This window comes from Amphiprion ocellaris, chromosome 7 (assembly GCF_022539595.1).
Source record: "Amphiprion ocellaris isolate individual 3 ecotype Okinawa chromosome 7, ASM2253959v1, whole genome shotgun sequence".
In the NCBI taxonomy this organism is placed as follows: Eukaryota; Metazoa; Chordata; class Actinopteri; family Pomacentridae; genus Amphiprion; species Amphiprion ocellaris.
In genome coordinates, this window is record NC_072772.1 from 37,335,275 (window position 1) to 37,358,788 (window position 23,514).

Here is a 23,514-nt window from a genome sequence, read left to right on the forward strand (position 1 = left end):
ATTAGCAGTTCTTTCATCTTCATATTTGTGTGTATGAATAAATAAAAAACAATAAATAAGTGAAAACTACGTTATTTACTCGTATTAAACAGGATTTCAGTGGAACCACGGTGAAACTCCAGAACTCTGCTTTGGACCAGAACATCTGATAATATCTCACTTCCTGTGCTACAAATCAGTTAACGTTCAATGAACAGATGTTAGCGGCAATTTTACATATTTTTGTGACAATTTTTTTATTTTATTTTACCAGGTAAGATCAGTTGAGAACCATTTCTCATTTACAATGATGATGACCTGGCCAGAGGCCCCAGCAGGAAGAAAGATAACTAATAAACAAGGACATATGCAGAAAATTACACACAAATGTTTAAACAGAGATTAAAAACACACTCTTCTGGTGATTTTACATCTTAGTGGCAATTTTGCATCTTTTGCGGTGATTTTGCATCTTTAAGTGACAATTTGACTGTAGCCCTCCCCCCTCCATTTTAGTGAGCCAGTATTTCACATTAAAGCGTCCTACATGTTTGGCTTGGTATTATTGTGACCTGCAGCTACATGTGGTTCAGACATTATCACTAGTTTACCTCTGATGATCAGTTTTTTAAAATTGTTGATCAGTTTATTTGTCATATTTCAGCTCAGCCATACTCAGAGATTATTGATCTATTTCTCCAATATTCCAGATTCTGAATCAATGACACGATACGAAATAAGAAAAAAAAATTTTTTTTAAAGTTTTTATCTTTAATAGTTCCTCAGATGTTGTTGTTCAAACAGACTCATCTTTAATGTGAGAAAAAAAACTGCTGAATGTCAAATTTAAAAACATTTTACCTCATAAAGTATTTCTTTCATAAATCTGAAGTTTCATTTGTAGCATTTCATACATCCATAGATTCTGATATAGTTCAGGCAGATCAGAGACGTTCAAGAAGAACTATTTGTCAAGATGTGCTGACATGAGAAAGAGCGAATGTTGATTTGAAGCTGCAGTAGCGGTCTGCAGCCAGCAGGTGTCTCCATGTTTGAAGCTTCATCTCACCTGAACTCTGAGGACCTCAGGTGGAGGTTTCAGGTAAATACTGTCAGAATTCACAACAGATTCATCTGTCCCCCAATAAATACATGAAACAAGTGAATTTAATGATGATCAAAAACAAATAAAGACGATATTTAAAGCAGAAATCCATAAAAAAAAAACAGTAAAAATCTGTCAGCTATGGATTATTGGAGCATTTAAAACCAGAAAAACGATGAAAATATAAATTTCTCCTTAAAGATCAGCTGATTTTGTATAATAATCATCATTTTTCAGCTGATTATTTTGTTTTATTAAAGTTATCAGATAAATGTAAAGGAGTAAAACATTCACCTCTGAGCTGTAGTAGAGTGAAAGGATCAAGTAGCAGGAAGTGAATATACTCAAGTAAGAGTACTCAGTTACTTTGCAGATTAGCAGTAAACACAGAAACATGTACAGTGGTCCTCAAAATGATTCATACCTCAGGAAAAACGACATTCTTTTTTAGATTCTTCATTTGTGAACGCTCTTATTTTGGTACTTCCTGTTTGTACCCCTGAAAACATGTCAACAAAGATGTCCCAGATGTGTTCATGTTTGTCCTGTACTTATTTCAGGATGTTTCAGTGGAATAATAAGTTTGTTGACCGAATCTTAAACAACAATAAAAAAAAAAATCATTTTTCCAGAAGAGCGTAAATAGAGGAAGTGTTCTGGTTGTTTTCAGTTTCTGGTCTTCATGGTGAAGAAGGAGGAGCTCAGTGAGGACCTACGTCTACGTCTTATTGTTGGAAAGGATTCCAAGGTCTCCGTGTAGTTTCTCATTCATCCAGGTCATGGTTATCCAGAGTTGTTTAAATCAATCCAACTGGACTTTAAGAAGGTTCCTTGAAATTCCTGAAATTTCAAGGAACCTTCTTAAAGTCCAGTTGGATTGATTTAAACAACTTTGGATTCCAAGGTCATTTAAAAGCAGTATGATGTCTCCGTGGCAACCGTCCAGAGCATCATCAACAAGCAGAAGAGGTTCACTGTTAAAGAGCTCAGTGGGCGAGACAGGAAGTGTAAGGTGTCCCTCAGACCTGCCCCCTGGACCACAACTAGTAGAAACACCTGACCAGGCACGGTCCACCATGGAGGAGGTCTCCCTGGACGTAGAACCACGTGGAGGTTCTCCTGGCCTTCACTAGAGGTCATCTACAGCAGGATCCCAGCGTTTGGTCAACCAGTGGTCTGATGACTCAAAGCTGGAGTCATTTGGCCACACGGATGCAACCTAAAAATTACAGTTAGAACAAGTTCGTTTTCTGAGTAATCAGCTTCAATAATTGAATTAACCCTCATGTCGTCCTGCAGGTCAAATTGATCCATTTTAAAGTTTGAAAATGTGGGAAAAAAAATATTTTCACAGTGAAACTTCTCATGTCCACATTTTCAACATTTTTGGGAAATCTTTGAACATTTTTTGGTGGAAAAAAAGAAATGTTAAAATGTTTCTTTAAGAACATTCACACAAAAATCAACCAAATCAACCAAAATCCAGCGAATTTCGCTGGATTTTGGTTGATTTTTATGTGAATGTTCTTAAAGAAAATATTAGAAGTTTTACTGATATATATGGAATCGCTTCAGATATTTTTAGGATTTTTTTGGAAGATTTTTACTCATTTTTTGAAAATATTGACAAGAATTTTCTTGCAAATTTGGGGGATTTTTTTAAAAATAAAACTTTTAAAGGAAACTTTTAAGGAATTATTGGAATTTTCTTCCTGAAGGTTTTGCAAATTTTCAGAAATTTGGGGAATTTTTTTGCTGAATTTTTAGATATTTTTCAGACAAGGAAACAATATTTTTTGGTGCCTGTAAATGAGGACAACAGGGGGGTTAATCTGAATTAAAAAGGCCTTTAATTGTTCGGTAACCAACATTATGTGGCGACAGCAGCAGGTTCTACTTTCTGAATATGTCTGGAGGCAGTCTGGAGAAGCATCTGAGCTGAAGAACACTGTCCATGTCAAGCATGGTGGTGGAAGCATCATGCTATGGGGATGCTTTTCTCCCAGTGGCACGGGGAACCTCATCAAGGTCTCATGAGAAAGGAGAACTATGACAGGATTCTTCATGAAAGCTCCAGCTGGTTCACCACTGGATGTACCAGCAGGACAATGATCCAAACACACCGCCAAGGTCGAGAAGAAACGCTTCAAGGAGAACAATGTCAACGTTGTAGAAGTCACAGTCCTGAATCCCATCAGAACTCGTGGTGAGACTTGAAGACCAGAGCGATGGTGAGGAAACCCAACGTCTCACAGAGACCTGCAGGACGCTGGAGGACGAGAACCTTCTAGAAGCAGTCAGAAAAACAAAGGCTATGCTAATGACTGAGGTATGAATAATACTGAACATGGAGTGTTTTTTGGGACTCCAGGAATAAAATACCATGAAATGAAGAGTTTCTTGTGTTTTGTTGTCGTTTTTTGACTTGTTGATCACAAATAACTCACAAACAAACTTAACAAAATGCATTAATTTCATCACAAAAATTTAAAAAGCACAACAAAGCAATGGTTTGAATAATTATGAAGACAAGTGTAACTGACTGAAGAGTCCACTAGAGGGCGTCATCTCTGCACATCTGTTTCTTCCTTCATCATCTGTGGGAGAGAGATAAGAGATTCTGTTAAAATAACAACAACAACAACAACAACAACAACAACAATAATAATAGGGTGCCCGTGTAGCTCAACATGTTGAGCAGGTGACCCATGTACAGGGCTGGTCCCTGACACAGAGGCCCGGGTTCCATTCCTGCTCACGGCCCTTTGCTGCATGTCTTCCCCCGACTCTTCTCCCCTGTTTCCTGTCTCTCTCTCACTGCACCTGTCCAATAAAGCTGATAAAAGGCCAAAAAAATAACTTAAAAAAAAAAACAATAATAATAATAATAATAATAATAATGATGATGATAATGATAATAATAATAATGATGATAATGATAAATAAATAATAGGAATAGTAATAATAATAATAATAATAATAATAATTTTGTAATGACAATGAAGAAACTAAATTATTGCTATTAAATGTCTCTGATTGATCAGTGATTGGTTAGTGAACTGGAGATATTGATCAGTGATTGGTTAGTTTATTTAATTGATTGAAGCTGCAGAAGTCGTTAAAGTTTCCTGATCAATAATTTAATCTGAACCCTGAAACCCCGAACTCCTCCTGATCAGTTTCTAGAGTCTCCTCCTCCTCTTCCTCTTCCTCTTCCTCTTCCTCTTCCTCTTCCTCTTCCTCTTCCTCTTCCTCTTCCTCTTCCTCTTCCTCTTCCTCCTCCTCCTCCTCCTCTTCTTCCTCCTCCTCCTCCTCTTCCTCCTCCTCCTCCTCTTCCTCCTCCTCATTATCATACAGATGTTCCACTGAGCACTTTGGCCTTTATGGGCTCCACTCACACACATGCACACGCTCCAGGACGTGCACGTGCCCACCAGCGTGCACGTCTGCTGAATGGAGAGCAGCTGTGGGAGTCTGAACCTCAGGCTGAATACCAACACACACACACACACACACACACACACACACACACACACACACACACACACACACACACACACACAGACTTACTTTTAAAAACTACACAAACAAGGAAAAAGACTAAAACTACTGATTCAAATCTGACTGACAGCTGAAGTTTTAAAGGTTTGTGTTCATATTTATGATGATTAAATGCATGTTAGGAACATTTTCCCTTCAAAAGTTGTAGAAATTACAGTTAGAACAAGTTCATTTTCTGAGTAATCAACTTAAAAACTTGTTTTTTGGCGTCAATCATTGATTTAACCCTCATGTCGTCCTGCGGGTTAAATTGATCCATTTTAAAGTTTGAAAATATGGAAAAAATATATTTTCACAATAAAACTTCTGATGTCCACATTTTCAACATTTTTGGAAAATTTTTGAACATTTTTTGGTGGAAAAAAAGAAATGCTGAAAAAATATGTTTCTTTAAAAACATTCACATAAAAATCAACCAAAATCCATTTTGATGTGAATGTTCTTAAAGAAAATATTAGAAGTTTTACTGATATATATGGAATCACTTTGGATATTTGTAGGAATTTTTTTGAAGATTTTTACTCATTTTTTGAAAATGTTTTCAAGAATTTTCTTACAAATTTGGGGGATTTTTTTTTTTTTAAATAAAACCTTTAAAGGAAACTTTTAAGGAATTATTGGAATTTTCTTCCTGAAGGTTTTGCAAATGTTCTGAAATTTGGGGGATTTTTTTTGCTGATTTTTTTGATTTTTTTCAGACAAGGAAACAATATTTTTTGGTGCCTGTAAATGAGGACAACAGGGGGGTTAATCTGAATTAAAAAGGCCTTTAATTGTTCGGTAACCAACATTATGTGGCGACAGCAGCAGGTTCTACTTTCTGGTAGTAAATATGAGTGAAATTTAACTTAAAATAACTAAATCTGTCAGTAAAATAAAGTAGCTTTAACAGTTTATAATTATGGGATGTTATTTTACAACAAAAACTGAAGAATTTGCTCATAAAACACAGAATTTTTTTTGTTTTTTGGTACGTTTTCCCATTAGTTGCAGTGAGAGAATTTAAAGATTCAACGCAACACAAATACGGACACACAAACAGACACACACAGACAGACACACAAACAGACACACTAACAGACCCACAAACAGACACACAAACAGACACACACTGGGAGGACCTCAACTTCTGCTCCAGTCTCTGAATAGATGGAAATCAGTCACAAGTATCTCAGAGCTCCTTTGTGTTCAGACGAGTCTTTGTTCGAGCATCTGTTGCCCAAACATTCACACACACACACACACACACACACACACACACACACACACACACACACACACACTAACACACACACTCTCTCTCTCTCTCTCTCTCGGGGTTAATCTTTGTTCTTTTGTGCTGCAGACGACGGTAAAGAGGCTGAAACTGTTCTAAAGTGAAGCTTGTGGGAACGATTGTGTTTCTGCTTTTTGTCATTTAGTTACTGAACCTTTACGGCCTTTCAGTCGTTCCACGTTTCACACAAACACACACAAACAGACACACAAACACACACTGAAGAGACGCTGTGGGACGACACACACTCCCGCATTCCTTCATATCAACATCAAAGAATTAATGCTGTTTTTCTCGCACTAAACCCCGTTTGAATGAAGTTACATGAAAAATAATCGCCTTAATTCACTGGAAAATATTCTAAAAGATCCCTGATTTTGGGATCTTAGGAAAAGGCAGCCTAAAAGCTTCAGGTTGTAGGCTGCTTTTTTGGTTCTTGACGCTCCAAAAACAAACATTTAGGATCAAATCTGAGATGTTTTAGTTTTTAAAAGATATTTCCCTCTAAGAGCTTCAGTAGAAGTTATCTAGACTTCATTTTTTGCCCTTAAAATACAAAAAAAAAAAAAAAACCTTCTACTGAAGCATTTAGGATCTTGTTTGATATGAGTTAAACCCTGTTTTTATGAGATTTAATAGACTAAATTCACTGGAAAATACTCTGATTTGATCCGAAAACCTTCAGTAGCAGTTACATAGACTTCATATCTTGTTCTTAAAATACCAAAAACTAAGTCTAGTTAACTTCTACTGAAGGTTTTGGGATCAAATCATGGTGTTTTAGGTTTAAACAGACATTAAAAAAACTTTTTATTGATATTTTTGGAACCAAAACCACCGTCTAGTCAATGTCTGCTGCAGCAGTTTGGATTGAAGCTGGGATGTTTTCGGTTTTAAAAGAAATTTTCCTCTAAGAGCTTCATTAGAAATTATCTAGATTTCAGTTTTTTGTTCTTAAAATACCAAAAAAGCAAACAAGAAAAACTTCTACTGAAGCATTTAGGATCATTATCCTGCTTGGTATCTGAGTTAAACCCTGTGTTAATGAGATTTAATCGACGTTATTCACAAGAAAATATCTGAAAACCTGAAACATCCCAGATTCAACCCAAACTGCTGCAGCAGACATTGACTAGATGTTGGTTTTTGCTTCTAAAAATATTTTAAAAAAAGCTTTTTAATGTCCCTTTAATCCTGACTTCTTGTTTTTTAGAGATTTCAGAAAGTCCGCTTCACTTCTAGAGGTTTTTAGGATGAAATCAGGGATGTTTCTGGTTTCAAAAGATACTAAAAGTTAACTGGACTTCTTTGTTTTTGGTATTTTAGAACCTTAAGTCGAGTTTATTTCTACTGAAGCACTTTGGATTCAATACAAGATTTTGAGATATTTTATCTCATGCAACGTCATTAAAAGAGGACTTAACTCATCAAATGCAAACCTAATAAGACAAAGAATTAAGTTATCTGGACTTCTTTTTTGGTTCTTAAAATATAAAAAAAACGAAGTCTAGCTGCGTTCTATTAAAGAGTTTTGGATTAAATAACTTGAAATCTTTATTTTAAAGCTGCTAAATAACAAAATGAGACCAAATCCACTGAGATTCCAGACTGAGCTCTTTTCAGAGACCTTTATTTTGAAATAAAGATGGACATATATTAAGATAAAGAGCTAAGATATGAACATAACCACAGACTGTAAACAATAGATGCACTTAAATTATGTAAAACAACAAAAACACACAACAATCAATCAACACAATATAGGTTCGGCTTCGAAAAACCAAAAAAATAAATAAGACTTTAAGTTAACAAAAGTTACAAAAAAAAAGAAGGAAGCTCAGTGTCCGTTTCAGGACTAAAAAAAAAACAAAACAGTTCAGTTGAATGATTCCAGAGTTTATAGTTTACGATCCATTCTTCACACGAACCAGCATAAAAACACTTAAAACAGGCCATAGTTTCAGTTCCTCCTGTTGGTCTGCTGAGGTAAAGGTGAGTCCGACGGTCAGGTGAGGAGGTCGAGAGGAGAGTCCTGATTCCTGCAGGCCTTTAGCCAGTAAGGCAACATGAAGACAGAATGCCAAAGTGAAGACTCCTCCTGGTCTCTCCTCTCCGACCAGCCGCCTTAAAGCTTCTGACGGCCAGCAGGTGGACGCATCACAAAGCATCCTAATTTCTCTGGCATCACAGAATAATGCATAAAGCAATCATGACGCGACAAACGAGTCAAAAAGCAATAAATAAATAAAACGAAGGAGTTAGACTAGAATCACAGCAGTCTGGTCACTAACAGCTAACTAGCAGGTTAGGAAGGACTTTGGTAACTAGAGTCAGTGGGTTCTCTACAGCGGTGCAGTTAAAACGAGTACAATCAAGTGTCCACAGCCAATCAGTCAATCAGTCAATCAATTAATCAATCAATCAATCAATCAATCAATCAGTGGCAGGTATTCAGCCCTGAATGTGAGAGGTGCTGAAAGCTGCAGACTTAAAGGAAGAAATACAACCAACAAACATGGAAGCTTCAGTAGAAATAGAAGCTACTGGAGCTTCCATGTTGGATTCTTGAACTAGACTTTTGCTGGGTTCTGGAGATGGAACATCTTCTAGAACCCAGCAGAAGTCCAGCTGGATCACCAGGACCTGGACGGCTGAGAATCTACACAAAGACGGATCAAATAAAGCGGTAAAAAGAGTAAAATCCTTCTTCTTCTTCTTCAGGGTACAAGAAGTTCTCACACAGAACTCCAGAACCAGCATCAGAACCAATGCTGGGCTCCACAGGTTCTGGTTCTGTACTAACAGGTATACAACAGTATACAGCAGTAACAAACAGAAAGAGAACAAAAGGTCGGCTAAAAGTGGACGAACACTGAGCAGCGCTACAGCTGCTGGGATGAGGAATGCAATATGCACAAAGATATTTACTGGGCCGGACTCAGGAGGGAATAGAACCGCTAAAGTTCTAATCCTCTGGAGTCAGAGTTACACCAGTCTGTCCCAGTCTGTGTAGAACTTCTACTCGTCCGGAACCGACAGCCGGCTGAAGATCGGCAGCCGTCGGCCCTCGAAGCTCGGGGACTCGGTTCCGCTGGAGGCCGAGCTCAGCGAGCAGGACGACGTGTAGCCCTCCTCGGACAGCGAGTCGGCCGAGGAGCAGCGCTGGAGGCCCGGCGGCAGGAACCGGAGGTTCTGGGGTTTGGAGGTTCTGAGCGAGTCGGTCGCAGCATAGAACCGGAGGGAGTCGCCAGCGTCAGCCGCCAGGTCGCCAATCCCGGAGAAGGGATAGGAGCAGTGCTTCAGGGCTCCTGGTTCTGGAAACAGAGGAGAGAGGAGCTCCGGACTCACCGAGGAGGACGGGGGAGGCGAGATGGAGGAGGCCCGAGTGAAGAGGACGGATGAAGGCTCTTCCAGTGGCTGGAAGGTCTGAGGAGACGAGGAGAAGCCGGCGAAGCTGAAGCTGTGACGGAGCAGCGGAGGCCTCAGCTTGTGTTTCTGAGTCCCGGCGGTGGCGATGGCGTTGGCCTCGTCGGCGTTGTGGATGAAGTGGCAGCGGGCGCCGTAGGGACAGAAGCCGATGGTGTGGAAGGTGCGGCAGGGCTCCGTCTTGTACTTGGGGTGTCGGCTGAGGCCTCGCAGCTCGTCCAGGCCGTGAGCGAACTGACACTTGGCGTCGTATTTACAGGCGCCGCTCTCCTCGTAGGTCCGGCACAGCTCCGTCTTGTAGCGGGTGGAGATGTGGGGCGGCGGCCGGGAGGCCGACAGCGAGGCGTTGCTGATGCAGAGGCCCGGAGGAGGCGGCAGCGGTGGCGACGACGCGGCCATCTTGTCCTCCTGGACGGCGCCTTCGATCATGCTGACGGAGCGGTCCACCCTGAAGGGGATGTGGCTCAGCGACGAGCTCAGCTGACCCTCACGGCTCCACGGCGGGCCGGCGGCCATGTTGAGCCCCCAGCAGCACGCCTCGGACGAGTCGCCGCTGTTGAACTTGGAGTTGGGCAGCGTGACGGGGCACAGCGAGTGGCGCCGCTGGAAACCCAGAACTCGCTGAGAGCCGCCGGACAGAACATCGGATGAATCCAAACCACGGAAACTCTGAAAGCAGGGGAAGAAGAAACGATGAGATGAAGGATGGAAATTAACGTTTAAAATCCAAACAATCTGTCAGGAATGTTCTCCAGTGGAGTCCTGACTTCTCCAGATTAATACTCAGAGTCGTCTCTCAAGTCAGAGCAAAGTTTTACTTGCCACAAAGAAGCAGCATGAACAGAACAAGTGACTGACAATATAAAAAAACAGCGTAACCTTTATACAGGCATATAAACAAGTTCCCAGGAGTTATAAGATGTTTTTTTCACACATTATTATAGTTTATATCACAATCCAAACTTCTGCTGCTTCTTCATCAAAACCACATTTTAAAAACATTTTCTAAAATAACTTTTTATGACTTTATTTTCCCTCAATGAGGAAATGTTTCTAATTAAAAACTTCTCAGCTGAAGGTTCATGAAACTTTCTTCGGTCTACAAAACGATTAAAAATAAATTCCAAACTGAACATTTGAGCTTCAGAAAAGATGGAATCTAAAAACTGACTTCAATCTGCAGCTGAAAATACAAACAAAATAAATCTGAAATAAAGCATTTTCTCCCCAGATTGGGTTTAAAACTTTCATACAAATGTTCCTCAGTGTTCGATACATTTCAAACTAAACATTAGAGCTGCTGAAAAGATGAAATAAATAACAGAATAAACTAGAAATTCAAAGAAAAGCATTGTCTCTTCAAACTTTTTTATCAGTGTCAAAAACTTCTGAAGATTTTGGAACAAAGACTAATTTAAAACTGAACATTTGAGCTAGAAACTCTCCTCAGTTTAATTTAAAATCACCAGATCAGAAACAAGACTTCATCTTCCAGAGACTTTGGTTTTATTTTACCTCCAGGAGGAAACGCTGGAGCTCAGTTAGTCTCGTGTGAGGAAACATCTGAAATAAACTCATCGCGAATCTTTAAGCTAAAGGCTTAAAAAATAAGTAAGAACAAACTTTTCTTCATTGTAGAAAACTTGAATGAAACATCTGAGCTGCAGAAAAGAAGATTTTAAACCCCTGAACTAGAAATGTGGTCAAAGAAAAGGAGCTTCTGTTGAAATGAGGCATCAGTTTTACAACTTTATCATAACTTTATTTAAGAGATATTGAGCTCTGTTTAATTCATCTCTCTGTTCAGGGAATCCTAAAACAAACTTTCTTTAAACTTTTCTCTTGTGTTTTCTTCTTTTTGTCCAAGTATCTGACATTTTAATGGTTTATTCCACCTTAAATACTATTTCATGGCCAAATATTTGTAGTTTTAATGGTTTATTCCACCAAAATATTACTTTTCATTTATCCAAGTATGTTTAATTAAAAAGGTTTGTTTCTACCAAAATGCTACTTTCTGCCTCAGTAGTTGTAATTTAAAAGGTTTTTCTCACCCAAAATACTTATTTCTGTCCAAGTACTTCAAATTGTAAAGCTTTGTTCAGTCCAAAATAGTAGTTTCTGATGAACAAGTTATGGTTTCAAAGTTTATTCCACCTTAAATACTACTTTGTGTCCAAATATTTGTAGTTTTAATGGTTTATTGAACCCAGCATGCTACTTTCTGTCCAAGTATTTGTAGTTTTGGTTGCAAATTGAACATTTGAGCTGCAGAAAAGATGAATAAATTAGAGTCAGAGAAAAGCCCGATCACTGAGAAGCTTCATGGATTAACGTCTGGATTCTCCTCACCTTGCAGAACTCCTCGTCCAGCTCCAGGAAAGGCGTGAGGAAGTTGGAGGGCATGGTTCCGTCCACCGTCTGGAGCTCCGTCTAGTTCCAGGAGTCTGTCTGTGGACGAAGAGCAGCAGCGGGTCTCCAGGAGGAAAGTTCCCGACCATCTGCTGGAATCTGTTTAAATAGTTTTATCCCCCCACCCCCCGGGGGCAGCTGGAGGCGGACGGGGTGTTAATGTGTGCTAATGTGGGGGGGAGGGTCCCATTGTGATGCTGTGCTGGGGGGCAGGGAGGGCAGCTGAATGGAGCCTCCTCCTCCTATTCACCCAGCAGCAGACCTTAAAGGAGCATTCAGCTGGTTCCCAGACATGTTCATCAGAGCTGATCCAACGCTCCTAACAGCTCTGGTTCTAAAGAGTTCTAAACCAACGCTCCTAACAGCTCTGGTTCTAAAGAGTTCTAAACCAACCCTCCTAACAGCTCTGGTTCTAAAGAGTTCTAAACCAACGCTCCTAACAGCTCTGGTTCTAAAGAGTTCTAAACCAACGCTCCTAACAGCTCTGGTTCTAAAGAGTTCGAAACCAACGCTCCTAACAGCTCTGGTTCTAAAGAGTTCTAAACCAACCCTCCTAACAGCTCTGGTTCTAAAGAGTTCTAAACCAACGCTCCTAACAGCTCTGGTTCTAAAGAGTTCGAAACCAACGCTCCTAACAGCTCTGGTTCTAAAGAGTTCTAAACCAACCCTCCTAACAGCTCTGGTTCTAAAGAGTTCTAAACCAACCCTCCTAACAGCTCTGGTTCTAAAGAGTTCTAAACCAACCCTCCTAACAGCTCTGGTTCTAAAGAGTTCTAAACCAACGCTCCTAACAGCTCTGGTTCTAAAGAGTTCGAAACCAACGCTCCTAACAGCTCTGGTTCAAAAGAGTTCTAAACCAACCCTCCTAACAGCTCTGGTTCTAAAGAGTTCTAAACCAACGCTCCTAACAGCTCTGGTTCTAAAGAGTTCTAAACCAACGCTCCTAACAGCTCTGGTTCTAAAGAGTTCTAAACCAACCCTCCTAACAGCTCTGGTTCTAAAGAGTTCTAAACCAACGCTCCTAACAGCTCTGGTTCTAAAGAGTTCGAAACCAACCCTCCTAACAGCTCTGGTTCTAAAGAGTTCTAAACCAACGCTCCTAACAGCTCTGGTTCAAAAGAGTTCTAAACCAACCCTCCTAACAGCTCTGGTTCTAAAGAGTTCTAAACCAACGCTCCTAACAGCTCTGGTTCTAAAGAGTTCTAAACCAACGCTCCTAACAGCTCTGGTTCTAAAGAGTTCTAAACCAACGCTCCTAACAGCTCTGGTTCTAAAGAGTTCTAAACCAACGCTCCTAACAGCTCTGGTTCTAAAGAGTTCTAAACCAACGCTCCTAACAGCTCTGGTTCTAAAGAGTTCTAAACCAACGCTCCTAACAGCTCTGGTTCTAAAGAGTTCTAAACCAACGCTCCTAACAGCTCTGGTTCTAAAGAGTTCTAAACCAACGCTCCTAACAGCTCTGGTTCTAAAGAGTTCTAAACCAACGCTCCTAACAGCTCTGGTTCTAAAGAGTTCTAAACCAACACTCCTAACAGCTCTGGTTCTAAAGAGTTCGAAACCAACCCTCCTAACAGCTCTGGTTCTAAAGAGTTCGAAACCAACGCTCCTAACAGCACTGGTTCTAAAGAGTTCTAAACCAACGCTCCTAACAGCTCTGGTTCTAAAGAGTTCTAAACCAACCCTCCTAACAGCTCTGGTTCTAAAGAGTTCGAAACCAACGCTCCTAACAGCTCTGGTTCTAAAGAGTTCGAAACCAACCCTCCTAACAGCTCTGGTTCTAAAGAGTTCTAAACCAACCCTCCTAACAGCTCTGGTTCTAAAGAGTTCTAAACCAACCCTCCTAACAGCTCTGGTTCTAAAGAGTTCTAAACCAACCCTCCTAACAGCTCTGGTTCTAAAGAGTTCGAAACCAACCCTCCTGACAGCTCTGGTTCTAAAGAGTTCTAAACCAACCCTCCTAACAGCTCTGGTTCTAAAGAGTTCTAAACCAACCCTCCTAACAGCTCTGGTTCTAAAGAGTTCTAAACCAACCCTCCTAACAGCTCTGGTTCTAAAGAGTTCTAAACCAACCCTCCTAACAGCTCTGGTTCTAAAGAGTTCGAAACCAACGCTCCTAACAGCACATTTAATCGCTGGACAACAATCCGCCAAACATGTTGGGTTTTCTGCTTTTAATCCATAATTAGACTTTTTATGTCAAAACTTTGAAATATTTAGGAGCAAACAAAGTGTCTGAATGGTCACAATAACTTCATAGAAGAAAGAACGTTTTTGGAGAGATTTTAAGATCTGTTGAACTGAATAAACTTTTAAGAGTACAAGTACTGGGACAGAATTCAATATTTTAGGTGGAATATGGGTTCTGTAAAGCGTCTTGAGACAGTTTGACCTGTAACTGGTGCTATACAAATGAAATTGAATTGAATTGAAAAGACCTTTAAAAGTCTAAATATTTGGATAGAAAGTAGTATTTTAGGTGCAATAAACCTAATAATTCAATTACTTCTAGTTTTAAAGCTTTGTTCAGTCCAAAATAGTACTTTCTGATGGATACGTTCTGGTTTAAAGGTTTATTCTACCCAAATTACTGCTTTCTGAACAATTATTTGTGGGTTTGTGCTCAGCACAGGATTTCTGGAGAATTCAGAACTTTTCATTGGCTTGGGGCTCCATCGATGTGATTTTTTTCAGGATTTGCATGTGTTTTTGTGGAGTGTGTGTTGGGTTGTGTGTTATTATGGAGTGTGTGTTGGGTTGTGTGTTACTGTGGAGTGTGTGTTGAGTTGTGTGTTACTGTGGAGTGTGTGTTGAGTTGTGTGTTATTATGGAGTGTGTGTTGAGTTGTGTGTGTTGGGTTGTGTGTGGTTTCCTGTCTGCGGTGGTTTCCGTGGTAACAGGCCGTTGTGTCGGTGAATCTGAGAGTTTTTGTGGTTGAAGGTCTGAGTGACGCAGCAACAGAATCTGTTGTTACATCAGAATAACTGACTCTGGGTGAAAGAGAGAGAGTGTGTTATTGTGTGTGTGTGTGTGTGTGTGTGTGTGTGTGTGTGTGTGTGTGTGTGTGTGTGTGTGTGTGTGTGTGTGTGTGTGTGTGTGTGTTTATGTGTTTGTGTGGATCAGGATGTGCCTTTTGATGAAAGTCGTGATGTTGTGGCAGAGAGACGTGAACGGCGTCAGTTAGCAGAGGACAGGGTGGAGACCAGGAGGGGCAGCTACACACACAATAAATACACAAAAACACACACAGACACACAAGAAAACACACACAGAGTGAGGCTGCTCAGCTCTGTGGTCCTCAGCAGGTTAACAGCAGAAACTAGTGAAATATTTATGAAAACTGTTAAAAGACAAAGTCAGAAAAAGAGGAAAAGACTTTATGATTAAAAGAAGTGGGAAAAATACTAAATCTGAATCTGTCTCAGACACAAACCCACCGCTGAAAGATACAAACCTGCCCATGAAAAGATGAAAAACTGCTGCAACAGACAAACGACCAGGAGACACAAAACAACACATGAAGCTCAGCCTCAGAAACACAAAACAACACAACATGAAGATCAGCCTCAGAGATACAAAACAACACAACAACATGAAGCTCAGCCAAAGAGACACAAAACAACACAACAACATGAAGATCAGCCTCAGAGATACAAAACAACACAACAACATGAAGATCAGCCTCAGAGACACAAAACAACACAACAACATGAAGCTCAGCCTCAGAAACACAAAACAACACAACATGAAGGTCAGCCTCAGAGGCACAAAACAACACAACAACATGAAGATCAGCCAAAGAGAAACAAAACAACACAACAACATGAAGATCAGCCAAAGAGACACAAAACAACACAACAACATGAAGATCAGCCTCAGAGACACAAAACAACACAACATGAAGATCAGCCTCAGAGACACAAAACAACACAACAACATGAAGATCAGCCTCAGAGACACAAAACAACACAACAACATGAAGATCAGCCAAAGAGACACAAAACAACACAACAACATGAAGATCAGCCTCAGAGACACAAAACAACACAACATGAAGATCAGCCTCAGAGACACAAAACAACACAACAACATGAAGATCAGCCTCAGAGACACAAAACAACACAACAACATGAAGATCAGCCAAAGAGACACAAAACAACACAACAACATGAAGATCATCCAAAGAGACACAAAACAACACAACAACATGAAGATCAGCCTCAGAGACACAAAACAACACAACAACATGAAGATCAGCCAAAGAGACACAAAACAACACAACAACATGAAGATCAGCCAAAGAGGCACAAAACAACACAACAACATGAAGATCAGCCTCAGAGACACAAAACAACACATGAAGATCAGCCTCAGAGACACAAAACAACACAACATGAAGATCAGCCTCAGAGACACAAAACAACACAACAACATGAAGATCAGCCAAAGAGACACAAAACAACACAACAACATGAAGATCAGCCAAAGAGACACAAAACAACACAACAACATGAAGATCATCCTCAGAGACACAAAACAACACAACAACATAAAGATCAGCCTCAGAGACACAAAACAACACAACAACATGAAGATCAGCCTCAGAGACACAAAACAACACAACATGAAGATCAGCCTCAGAGACACAAAACAACACAACAACATGAAGATAAGCCAAAGAGACACAAAACAACACAACAACATGAAGATCAGCCAAAGAGACACAAAACAACACAACAACATGAAGATCAGCCTCAGAGACACAAAACAACACAACAACATGAAGATCAGCCAAAGAGACACAAAACAACACAACATAAAGATCAGCCTCAGAGATACAAAACAACACAACAACATGAAGATCAGCCTCAGAGACACAAAACAACACAACAACATGAAGATCAGCCAAAGAGACACAAAACAACACAACAACATGAAGATCATCCAAAGAGACACAAAACAACACAACAACATGAAGATCAGCCTCAGAGACACAAAACAACACAACAACATGAAGATCAGCCAAAGAGACACAAAACAACACAACAACATGAAGATCAGCCTCAGAGACACAAAACAACACAACAACATGAAGATCAGCCAAAGAGACACAAAACAACACAACATGAAGATCAGCCTCAGAGATACAAAACAACACAACAACATGAAGATCAGCCAAAGAGACACAAAACAACACAACAACATGAAGATCAGCCTCAGAGACACAAAACAACACAACAACATGAAGCTCAGCCTCAGAAACACAAAACAACACAACATGAAGGTCAGCCTCAGAGGCACAAAACAACACAACAACATGAAGATCAGCCAAAGAGAAACAAAACAACACAACAACATGAAGATCAGCCAAAGAGACACAAAACAACACAACAACATGAAGATCAGCCAAAGAGACACAAAACAACACAACAACATGAAGATCAGCCTCAGAGACACAAAACAACACAACATGAAGATCAGCCTCAGAGACACAAAACAACACAACAACATGAAGATCAGCCTCAGAGACACAAAACAACACAACAACATGAAGATCAGCCAAAGAGACACAAAACAACACAACAACATGAAGATCATCCAAAGAGACACAAAACAACACAACAACATGAAGATCAGCCTCAGAGACACAAAACAACACAACAACATGAAGATCAGCCAAAGAGACACAAAACAACACAACAACATGAAGATCAGCCAAAGAGGCACAAAACAACACAACAACATGAAGATCAGCCTCAGAGACACAAAACAACACAACAACATGAAGATCAGCCAAAGAGGCACAAAACAACACAACAACATGAAGATCAGCCAAAGAGACACAAAACACACATAAAAGACACACAAAATGACGAGAACAACACTAAAATGATCACAAATCTACCACAATCTTTTTGTAGTCGTTTTGTGTCTTTTTGTTCTCATTCTGTGTGCTTTTGTGGTCATTTAGTCCCATGTTGTTGTCTCTGTGCCAGTTTTGTGTCTTTTTGTCATCATTTTGTATCTTTTGTTGTATTTTTGTGTTATTGTCATCATTTTGTGTCTTTCTGTGGTACTTGTGTATCTTCTTGTCTGTGTGCGTTTGTCATCATTTAGTTCTATTTTGTTGCCTTTGTGGTAGTTTTGTATGTTTTCGTCACCATTTTGTATCTTTCTGCCGTAGTTTTGTGTCTTTTTGTGGTAGCTTGCATCTTTTTGTGGTGATTTTGTGTCTTTCTGTTGTAGTTTTGTGTCCCTTTGTGATCATTTAGTTCCAATTTGTTGTCTCTGTGCTAGTTTTGTGTGTTTTTGTCATCATTGTGGGTCTCGTGGTAGTTCTGTGTCTTTTTGTGTCTTTTGCCATTTTGTTTCATTTTGTGGTCATTGTGTGCCTTTTTATGGCAGGTTTGGTGTGTTTTGTGGTAATTTTGTGTTTTTGTGGTAGTTTTGTATCTTTTTGCAGTAGTTTTGTGTGTTATTGTCATCATTTTGTATATTTTTGTGCTAGTTTTGTGTGTTTTTATGATAATTTTGTTGGATTTTGTGGTCTTCATACTAGTTTTTTGTCTTTTTGTCATCACTTTGTGGTCATTTTATGTCCCTTTGACGCACAGTAACAAACACACACACACACACACACACACACACACACACACACACACACACACACACACACACACACACACACACACAGTAACACACACAGACACACAGCGAGCGGTTGTGCCTCTTTGTGTTCCAGGCTGAGCAGCTCCATTGTGCTGCAGATCCTCCATATGTTCAGCAGCTCTGTGGATGAAACCAGCTCAGATCTGCTCCAACTGTCCTCTGAGGCTTAACGCTGGATCACATCTGGACTCACATCTGGACTCACATCTGGACTCACATCTGGACTCACATCTGGACTCACATCTGGCAGCTTCAGGAGGATCTTCTGGCTTTCTGAGCTCAGAGGAAGTAGATTTAAAACCACCAGGACTCAAAGAGACCCATGAAATAAAGAAGTAGTTTCTTTTTAGCTTCATGATGTTCCTGTGGAAGCCAGCAGGTTCTGGTTCTGAGGATGGGTTTGGTTTCAGACTCAGCAGGACGTTGTTCCTCTGAATGATTCTCCTGCTGAGAGTCCGTCCTCTCAGATGTTTACGTCCCACAGAAAACCAACTCCTGCTGCTCTTTGTCATGGAGACGTCCGGCTCATTTCCATCTCAGGAGGCTTTGAAGGTCGTCAGCTGAGCTTCTAGTCCTCCATGGTTTGGTTTGGTTTGTTTGCTGCTGGTTCGTTCTCTTTGTAGGTTCTGGTGATCGTAGCAGCTCAGCTGGGCTTCTCCTGGAGGTTCTTGAAGATGTAAAACAAAACGGTAAAAAAAACGAAAAATCAACACAAAATGACAACAAAAAGATACAAAACTACAACAAAGAGACACAAAATAACCACAAAATGATGACAAAAAAACAAAAACTAGCACAAACTGACTATAGAATACAACAAAATGACCACAAAGAGACATAAAAAGACACAAAACTAGCACAAAGACCACAAAACAAAACTAATTGACCACAAAACTACTACAACAAGACACGGAATGGCGACAAAACACACAAAACTAGCACAAGACAACAAAATAGAACTAAATGACTACAAAAATCACACAAACTGCCACAAAAAGATGCAAAATGATGACACAAAACTACAAAAACACACAAAACTACTACAAAAAGACACAAAATGACAACAAAAACACACACTACTACAAAATGACACAAAGCTACCACAAAAGGATACGAAACAACCACAAAAAGACATGAAATGATGACAAAAACACACAAAGCTACAACAAAAACACACAAAATAATCACAAAAAGACACAAAATGACCAAAAAATACCAAAAATGACTTTGTAGTTGTTTTTGTGCTATTTTTGTCATTTTGTCATCATTTTGTGTCTTTGGCCATGTTGTTTTATGTTGTGGTCATTGTGTGTCTTTTTGTGGCAGGTTTTGTGTGTTTTTGTGGTAATTTTGTGGTCTTCATACTAGTTTGTTGTCTTTCTGTCATCAATTTATGATTTTTGATGTCTTTTTGTGGTAGTTTTGTGTTTTTGTCATAATTTTGTATCTTTTTGTGGGAGTTGTGTTTTTTTTTTGTAGTTCTGTGTGCTTTTGTAGTCGTTTAGTTCCATTTTGGACACATTTGGAATCATTTTGGATCACTTTTGAAGCATCTTGGAAAAGTTTAGTGTCATTCTGCAAGTTTTCAGTCATTTTTAATGATTTTCAATTCAATTCTGGGAAGATTTCGGTAATTTCAGACAATTTTAGTGATATTTTGAGTGATTTTAGTGATATTTTAGTGATGTTTTGAATGATTTTAGTGATGTTTTGAGTGATTTCAGTGATATTTTGAGTGATTTTTTTGCCAGTTTAGTTCATTTCTGTAAAGTTTTCTTTACTTGTGGATGATTTTCTGTTAACCTGCTGTTGATACGCTGCTGATGTTCTGGTTTGTTCTTTCTGTAAACAGAATAAACTCAACAGAAACACTTCAGCCAGTAAAACCCGGCAGCTCTGATTTATGGCTACTCTCTGAGTTCCAGGAAACATTTCCCGCCCTGATAGCAGCGAAACCGTTTGAAAGAGAAAACTTATAGAGATTAACGGTGGCTGCTGTTGAGAAATGAAGACCAGAAGCTGAAGGATAAATCACCGTGAGGTTCTGTTAGGACAAACTGCTGGAGGACCATATTTCACCCCGAGTCCTGACCTCCACCTGCAGCTCAGACCTCTGGAACAGGTTTGATCAGCTTTAATTCACACCAATCTGCTCCCAGATGGTGGATTTCAGAGGTCTACACACTCCTGTTGGTGTTGGATGTAGAACGCTGTGGAATCAACGAGTGCAGAAAACCATTTAAAACTGAGGGGAACCAGGAGAAACCTGCCAAGAACCCGACAGCAGCTTTAGAAGAACTGCAGCAATTTACTGGTTGATTCCTACAAGAAGCAACCGGTAACCTCCTGAAAGCTTCATGTGTCTGGAAAAAACTAGCACAAAAACTACAAAACCAAACTAAGAGACCACAAAAACACACAAAACTACCACAAAAGACACAAAAAGATGACAAAAAGACACAAAACTACCACAAAATACAAAATGATTGCAAAAACACACAAAACTATCTCAAAAAGATACAAAAAGATGACAAAAACACAAAAAGATACAAAACTGCGAGACTGGTTTTGGAAGTTCTTCAAGATGTTCCATCTCTCATCTTGGACGCGAGGTGGAACATCTTCAAGAACCTCCAACAGAAGTCCTGCTGATTTCTACTGAAGCTGATTTCTTTTGTCTTCTTGAATCCAAACTTTGGTCTCCTCCACCAATCAGATGGTCCAGAGCTTCATGTGTCTGGACTACAGGTGGGCTGGACACCAAGAAGTCTTGTCAACCACTAAAGAAATGCCTCCAATCTCTCAGAACCTCGGGGAAGAATCATCATGTAAAAGATACCATCCCCATGGGGAAGCATGGTGGTGGCAGCATCATGTGCTGAGGCTTTAATGAGGAGTAATGAACAGTTTTAAATACTAGTCCATCATCCATCCATCATCCATCCATCCATCCATCCATCCATCCATCATCAATCATCCATCCATCATCCATCCATCCATCCATCCATCCATCCATCCATCCATCCATCCATCCATCCATCATCATCAATCATCCATCCATCATCCATCCATCCATCCATCCATCCATCCATCCATCCATCCATCATCCATCATCAATCATCCATCCATCCATCCATCCATCCATCCATCCATCCATCCATCCATCATCAATCATCAATCATCCATCCATCATCCATCCATCCATCCATCCATCCATCCATCCATCCATCCATTCATCCATCATCCATCCATCCGTCCATCCATCCATCGTCCATCCATCCATCCATCCATCCATCCATCCATCCATCATCCATCATCCATCCATCCATCATCAATCATCCATCCATCATCCATCCATCCATCCATTCATCCATCATCCATCCGTCCATCCATCCATCGTCCATCCATCATCAATCATCCATCCATCATCCATCCATCCATCCATCCATCATCCATCCATCCATCCATCCATCAATCCATCCATCCATCATCCATCCATCCATCCATCCATCATCAATCATCCATCCATCCATCCATCCATCCATCCATCCATCCATCCATCTATCCTCTGTTTAGCTCTGTAGAGGATCGAAGCAGCAGCTGGTGTCTCCTAGAAGAAGTGCCTGTGTGTGTGTGTGTGTGTGTGTGTGTGTGTGTGTGTGTTAATAGTGTCCACTGGATTATGTTTTGACAAAGGATCCCCCCGCTGCTGTAATTTTCCTGCCAGTTAGTTTCCTGTTTCCTGGAATCTGGCAACGTGTCTCACACACACACACACACACACACACACACACACACACACACACACACACACACACACACACACACACACACACACACACACGTGCGCATCCGTTTGGTGCCAGCTGCTATGATGTAACAGTGGATAAAGATGTCCTTTCATGCATCCTGGGAACAGAAGAACAGAATTAAAACATTATTTTATGGCTGGAAATCGCCTTAAAGAGAATCCCTTCATCCCGTGACAACAATAAAAAGATTATTTTCCTCAACACGTGCTTCGTTAGCGGGCTAATTGGTAGCGTTCGGAGCACATTTCCATGTTCTCCGTTACACATTTACCAGATGAAATCAACATATTCAGAATTCATGAATGGAAATACTGAGGATGGTAAACATGAAGTCAGCAGCACCAGCTCACCTCAGCACACCTGCACAGGTGTACAGAGTTCATCATTAGCAGAAAGTTTCATTATTCAAGAATTATCAAGAAAAAAAAACACAACAAATTTTTACAAAACAGTCTTTTCATGGTTGTTTAGTGTCTCTGTGTTTTGTTGTGATAGTTTTTTAAAAATCTTTCTGCGTTTTTTGTGGTAGTTTTGTGTCATTTTGTGTCTTTTTGTGTTTTTTATGGTATATTTTTATCCTTTTGGGATATTTCTGTGTCTTTTTGTTGTCACTTTGTGGTATTTGGGTGTATTTCTGTTGTCATTTTGTGGTATTTTGGTGTATTTTTGTTGTCATTTTGTGGTATTTTGGTGTATTTTTGTTGTCACTTTGTGGTATTTTGGTGTATTTTTGTTGTCATTTTGCGGTATTTGGTGTATTTTTGTTGTCATTTTGTGTAATTTTGTTTTTGTGTGGTACATTTTTAATCTTTTTGGGATATTTCTGTGTCTTTTTGTTGTCACTTTGGGGTATTTTGGTGTATTTTTGTTATTTTGTGTTTTTGTGTCATTTTGTGGTTGTTTTGTAGTCTTTTGTGGTGTTTTTGTGTCTTCTTGTGGTCTTTTTGTGGTATTTTTGTGTCTTTTTGTGGTCATTTTGTGTTTTTTGTCGTATTTATGTGTCATTTTGTAGTATTTTTGGATCTTTTTGTCATCATGTTGTGTTTGTGGTCATTTTGTGGTATTTATGTGTAGTTTTTGTGGTCGTTTTGTGTCTTTGTGTCCTGATTTTTCACTGATGTTTGACTTTTTTGTTGACTTTGGCATCAGAGCACAAAATGAGACGTAGGAAGTGTCTTTTATTTCACTGTGTTTATATGAAATAATGCAGAAGCATGAAAACGCCGCGGAGAAAAACGCAAAAAGATTCATGTGCAAACCGTGTCCTCGTCAGAAAG

The 23,514-nt window shown here is 39.8% G+C and overlaps 1 protein-coding gene across 1 annotated transcript; it reads right to left on the minus strand.

Moving 5' to 3' along the window:
* Positions 1-7,517: 7,517 nt before the first annotated feature.
* LOC129349224 (mRNA decay activator protein ZFP36L1-like) lies at positions 7,518-11,861 on the minus strand. Its single transcript, XM_055011878.1, has 2 exons — positions 11,700-11,861; positions 7,518-10,016 (listed from the first exon to the last, which is right to left on the minus strand). The coding sequence occupies exons 1-2, from the start codon at positions 11,751-11,753 to the stop codon at positions 8,940-8,942; spliced, it is 1,131 nt and encodes a 376-aa protein (XP_054867853.1). The 5' UTR covers positions 11,754-11,861; the 3' UTR covers positions 7,518-8,939.
* Between the last annotated feature and the right edge of the window lie 11,653 nt (positions 11,862-23,514).

Bases quoted from the DNA above. Each gene is read 5' to 3' on its own strand.
- LOC129349224 (XM_055011878.1), bottom strand. From the start codon at position 11,753: ATGCCCTCCAACTTCCTCACGCCTTTCCTGGAGCTGGACGAGGAGTTC. The intron at 10,017-11,699 runs GTGAGGAGAATC...CCCTGCTTTCAG, and splicing joins TGGACGAGGAGTTCTGCAAG to AGTTTCCGTGGTTTGGATTC.